At 52.2% G+C, this 6,031-nt stretch overlaps 1 protein-coding gene across 1 annotated transcript; it reads right to left on the bottom strand.

The window, feature by feature from the left end:
• Positions 1 to 2,706: 2,706 nt before the first annotated feature.
• LOC126650207 (olfactory receptor 14J1-like) lies at positions 2,707 to 3,666 on the bottom strand. Its single transcript, XM_050334764.1, has one exon. The coding sequence runs from the start codon at positions 3,664 to 3,666 to the stop codon at positions 2,707 to 2,709; it is 960 nt and encodes a 319-aa protein (XP_050190721.1).
• Between the last annotated feature and the right edge of the window lie 2,365 nt (positions 3,667 to 6,031).

Consider the following 6,031-nt stretch of genomic DNA (forward strand, 5'->3'; position numbering starts at 1 on the left):
TAGGTAGTGATTCTTGAAGGAGAGTGTGAAAACTAGCAATGCCTGTAATTCTACAGGAGATGGCAGAGTAACTAACACACAACGTGGCACCTCAGCAACGCTGTCAACAACTAATGCTGTGGCAACACCCATTCATAGCAGCGCATTGACCACGCCCACATCCGGCAACCCTACAGTGATGTCACCTCCGGAGTAAATGACACAAGTGGTGGTCAAGGTGGCGGCGCTCACGGTACTTCCGGTGTGCCAAATGGAAACATCCGGCAAGATGGCGCCACCCACGGGGCACAAGTGAATCTTATAAATAATAAAGATATTGATAAACCGGACAGTAACAGCAACAGGGGGCTGATACCTCGGGAGCAGCAGAGCAAGCAGGTGTACACTGAGGAAGGTCAATCACCTACGTGGCAACTGATATCTCATCCAATTTGTAAAGACATTAAAAAGCAGTAGTCGATGATGGGTTGAATGCTCCATTTACCATCGGACTTTTTGAGTCCTTTTTTGCAGCACACACCTTAATTCCCACTGATATCAGGACTATTGCCAAGGCTATACTGACTACCATGCAGTTTGTAGTGGTTTTGAGTCCAGGCCTTCCTTGGTGACCAGGTTGTAATCAAGGAACCAAGGCCATATTCCCAATATTCCATACAATTTTTACATAAACAAGGATATAAACAAGAAGGGAGAGGAAGTTCTCGTTCTCTTTCTTCCAGTAGACTGAAAGTGAAGGTTCGTTGTTGTTGTTCTGCCCAGGTGAATGAGTGAGGCCTCGTGGGCCTGGTTGGCCATGCGAAGCAGAAAGTGTCGGCAGTTTTTCTCAAGGAAAGTATTTGGTTTTTGTCCCTTTTTTCCCTTTTCCTTTCCCTTTCTTTTCCCCTTTCGTGGGGTTTCCTGTGGGTGATATCTTGTATATATTTATATATATATATATATATATATACACAGATATATATAAATGTGTTACTTGGAATTCAGTTTGGTTTGGGTTCTTTTGATTTTCTATAGGCTTTTCGGTCTGTCCAAAGAGAGGGAGAGGGAGCGGGGAAGGTTTTTTTGCTGTGGTCCAGGCACTTGGCTGGGAGCCAAGTCCAACCTGGGACACCTGGAGAGAACTGAGCCCCACGTGCTGCATGCAGGAGTTCCTCTGACCATATTTCCTGAGGGCCAGGGAGCTGCGGCTGAACGGGACCCTTCCAGGGCCTGGGACACAGCTCATCCCTGAGCAGCAAAGCCACACTTCCTGCATTCCAGAGAACTAAAGCTGTCAGACCCCCTGCAGCTGAAGAGAGAACACTGAAAAGTGGAAGGGACAGAGAAAAAAAAGGAGAAAACTCTTTCTCTTCCCCCCTCTCCCCAGGAAAGCAGAAAGGCAGTGTTTTGGTGGTATTTTTTCTCTGCTTCTGCAAAATAATCTTAGCATTATCAAATATTTTCATTTTTTTTTTCCTCTTTCTCTTTGCATCTCTTAGCAATTAATAAAATCAGTTTTTGGTATCAACAGATAACTTGTGTGAGTTTTAATTTTGCTCAAGGGTTTATTTGAATCTGAAGTTCTTTCTGCAATATATAAAGCAGATTGTAACACCCCCTCAAAAAACACTCCTCCAACTGTGACCCTTGTCTGTTGGGAAACACAAAGGGATGTGTCGGAGGGTTTCACTGACAACAGGAGAATTTTAGAGAGGGACCTTTACATATCCAGATCTTGATGTGTCCACACATCTCTGCCACACAGACAGCAGTGATTTCTCCCTACAGACCCACCACTCCAATGGTCTCTCCCTGCCCTGAAGGTTTCTGGCCATCAGGCTGTAGCTGAGGGGCTTGGGCAGGGCCATGAGGAGGGGGTAGAACAAGGGCTGTGTCCAACTGTGCCAGGAGGGCTGTGCTGGGCAAGGAGGAGGAGGCTGCAGCAAACAGTGGCACTGCTGAGGGGAGAGGAGCAGGGGGAGAGACCTTGTGCCTGCCCACGCTGGGCAGGAGCTGCCCCAGGATGGCAGCTCTGAAGCACTCCCAGCATGTCCCTGGGAACAGCAGGGCAAGACTGGATCTAAAATCAGGCTGGGAGTGCAAAGAGCAGGAGTGTCCTGGTGTCACTGCAGGAGAGTTCCAGCCCTGCAGCAAGGGCACAGAAGAAGTGACCAAGTCCATGCAGTGCCCTCAGAAGATCCCACAGCATCCTGTAGATGCTGTCAGGGAGGCCAGCTCTGCTTCCCAAGTTCCCAGTGCCTGTCCCTGCCTGTGCTCAAAGGGCTCCCACCCCCAGGACTGTGCTCAGAGAGCACTCAGGCCTTCCAGCCAGAAAGGGGCTCACAAGGACAGTGTGGAAGTGGAAAGAGCAGCTCTGCAAAGCCCAAGCTCTGCTGCTCCCTGGCAGTGCTGCTGTGCTGGGATTCTTGTCCCTTTGCCCTTTGCAATTACCCCCTGTCCGACAGTGTGCTGTGCTTTAGGAACAGTTAAGAAGAAGGGTCTTGGACAAAGAAGGCACTGCAGGGTCCTTTATTTTGTTTAATCATAAGAGAGCATAATTCATTATTTTTACATCTCTGGGTCAAATTCAATTGGTAGGCACAAAATTAGAAGGCAGATGCATAATAATGTTTAATCGCAAAGAAAATTATTCTAAGAAGAACCTGATGACCACACCTAAAAACCTGAGCAAGAAGGCTTGGCCATTAAGGAGTCCCCTTCTGAATGCTACAGACTAGAACACAGGCACTTTATTGCTCCTGAAAAGCATCCAGTCATCATTCTCCTTATGGCATCCCTGAGCTCCTGGTTCCTCAGGCTGTAGATGAGGGGGTTCAGTGCTGGAGACACCACCGAGTACAGAACTGACAGGGACAGATCCAGAGATGGGGAGGAGATGGAGGGGGGCTTCAGGTGGGAAAATATGCCTGTGGTGACAAACAGGGAGACCACAGCCAGGTGAGGGAGGCACGTGGAAAAGGCTTTGTGCTGTCCCTGCTCAGAGGGGATCCTCATCACAGCCCTGAAGATCTGCACATAGGAGAAAACAATGAAAATGAAACAACCAAACGCAAAAAAGCCTGTAACCACAACAAGCCCAATCTCCCTGAGGTAGCCTGAGTGTGAGCAGGAGAGCTTGAGGATGTGTGGGATTTCACAGAAGAACTGGCCCAGGGCATTGCCCTGGCACAGGGGCAGGGAAAATGTATTGGCTGTGTGCAGCAGAGAATGGAGAAACCCAGAGGCCCAGGCAGCTGCTGCCATGTGGGCACAAGCTCTGCTGCCCAGGAGGGTCCCGTAGTGCAGGGGTTTGCAGATGGCAACGTAGCGGTCGTAGCACATGATGGTCAGGAGGAAATACTCTACTGAGATGAAGAAGAAAAGGAAAAAGAGTTGTGCAGCACATCCTGTGTAGGAGATGGTTGTGGTGCCCCAGAGGGAGTTGTGCATGGCTTTGGGCACAGTGGTGCAGATGCAGCCCAGGTCTGTGAGGGAGAGGTGCAGCAGGAAGAAGTCCCTGGGGGTGTGCAGGTGCTGGTCGCAGGCTACGGCGCTGAGGATGAGGCCGTTGCCCAGGAGGGCAGCCAGGGAGATGCCCAGGAAGAGCCAGAAGTGCAGCAGCTGCAGCTCCCGCCTGTCTGAGAATGCCAGGAGCAGGAACTGGGCCATGGAGCTGCTGTTGGGCATCTGCTAATTCTTAGCACAGTGTCTGTTCAGAAAAGAAAAGGAGAGGAAACCTTTAAGAGAGATTCTGGGAAAAAGCAATTCCATTTTTAAAAGGAAATTGATGTGTCAAATGTCACCAAATGCACACCAAGGAGTCAGTTTTACTCTGCTGCAGTGCAACATGGAACTTTTCTGGTAGAGCTCTCACACACACACACAAAGAATGTCATATGTTACAGACCTTAAATACAAAAGTTCCCTCTCTTCCCCCATGACTCAGAAGAGCTGGGGATGCAGAGCAGAAGCTAGTCTCTCCCGAGAATAATTGTACTTGTCTTTTTTATTTTTAGCATCACACCTGAGGAAGGTTCTTTTCCAGTGCAGGAATCCTCATTTCTATGGCCCAGCACACAGTGCCCAGCAGAGCTGCAGGGAAGGGCCCCCAGAGCTCCCTGAACACCCCCTACCCCAGACCTTGGGGCACTTGCCCCCAGCTCCCTTCCCAGGGCTCTGCTGCCTGGAGCTGTCCCTGCCAGCAGCTGCTTCCCTGGGCCCAGGGCTGGGCCCTGGCAGTGCTGCCAGAGTCCATCCCAGCCCTGGGGGCTCAGCTCTGCCCTGCAGAGCCCTCCCAGCAGCACAGGGCACTGCCCAGGGATAGCTCTGCCTGGCCAGGCTCTGATGGAAAAGTCAGAGCAGCCCTGAGGAGGATGGAAATGTGACACTGGTGCTGTCTCTAAGGCAGTTTTGATGTCTGATACTCTCAGGTTCAATTCCTTCTAATCTAACAGAGTTCAAGTTTCAGTGTCTCTTCCTCTGCTCAGAGATTAATTTCTCTGTCAAAGTGAGCACCCAGACAACCCAGAGTGTAACACTGAAAGAACTGGTTCATTCTCTTCAAGGTAACCCCTGTGTGTCTGTGCCTCTTGCAAATACCTTTTGGGAAATTTCCTGCTTTGATCTGGAGCTATGATGAGCCCTCATCTCTGTAGTACACTTTGGAGATCAGAAGGACTCTGCCCTGCTCTGCCCTACCAGTAACTGCTCCTTGCCCACAGCCCTTCTCCCCCAGCCCTGTGGCAGCTCCTTGGCCGGGCTGAGAGCTGCCCCTGGCAGGCAGCAGAGTCCCTGCCCCAGCACACACAGCCCTGGGGGGCAGGACCCTGCTCTGCCCCACAGCCCTGGGCACCCCTGGCTGCACCCCCACCTTCCCACCCCACAGCCAGCCCTGGCACAGGGAACCTGCTGGCCCTGGGCCTCCCATGGGGCAGCAGCAAGTCCTGCTCTGCAGCAGCTTCTCCTGCTGCCCCCCAGCAAATCCAGCACAGCCATCCTGACAGCTCCTGCCAGGGCTGGCATTTGGCAGCTGCAAGAGCCACTTGCAGCAACTCCCCTGCACTGCTCTGCAGCCACAGCCTTCCCGTGCCAAAGGGCTGCCAAGGTTCCTCCCCTGAGCAGCTCTGCCCTGTCCTCCCAGCCCAGGATCCCTTTCACCTCCTGCTCCCTTCTCCTGCCTGCCCTTGCTGCCTGCAGCTCCTGCCCTGCTCTGCCATAGGGCCACTTCCTCTGCCCTGCAGGGACTGGGAGAGTCCTTCTGAAAGATCCTACAAGCTGTGGGATATGGCAGCTTTAGAAGATCCCTGCAGGAAAGGAAATTTCAGTCTCCTCCAGCCAGAGAATTCTTCATTCAAATCCTGGGAAGGTTTCTCCTGCAGTGAGAGCTCAGTCCCCTCCCAACCCAGGCTGCCTCTCATCTCTCTGCCTTCTCTCCTGTGCCCTGGGTGCTGCAGGCAGTGCCCTCAGCCCTGCTGGGCTGTGCAGAGGAGCTGCTCCTGGGCAGAGCTGTGTCTTTGAAGCTGTTCTTGGTTGCCAGGAGCTCCCTGTGTGCCAGGAGCCCAGCCCAGCTCAGCAGCACAGCAACAGCCCCAGGTATTTCATCACCCTCGGGTGCTTTGGGGATGATGTCCCATGAGACTCAGTCCCTGAAAGGAAGTTGAGGAAACCTCTAAAGAATTTAAAGTCAAATTCAAACTTTAAAGTTTCTTGTAGTGTTAATGGGTCCCACTGAGGGACACGGCTGAGAAAATCATCTCAGAGTTCAGTTAGAGCAGAAAACTGCAGACAATAATGACAAGGATGGACAAGCAAGGCAAAGGTGGCTCTGATGCTGAGGAAATGTGTTTCCCTAATCCAAAGGAGCAAGGCCTGACCCCCAGCCTCTGGGAAGGCAGATCCTGTCCCTGCCTCATTGCTCAGGACTCTTCCTGGGGCACTGGGATGTGGGATGTGCAGTGCCAAGGGCAGGATGATGGGGTGGCACCTCCCAGGCTGCTGAGCAGGGACAAGGAGGCCAGGAGGCCCCAGGGCTGCAAGGGCCACTTGTCTCCTC

This window comes from Myiozetetes cayanensis, unplaced genomic scaffold, assembly GCF_022539395.1.
Source record: "Myiozetetes cayanensis isolate MyiCay16 unplaced genomic scaffold, myiCay2020 scf580, whole genome shotgun sequence".
NCBI lineage: Eukaryota > Metazoa > Chordata > Aves > Passeriformes > Tyrannidae > Myiozetetes > Myiozetetes cayanensis.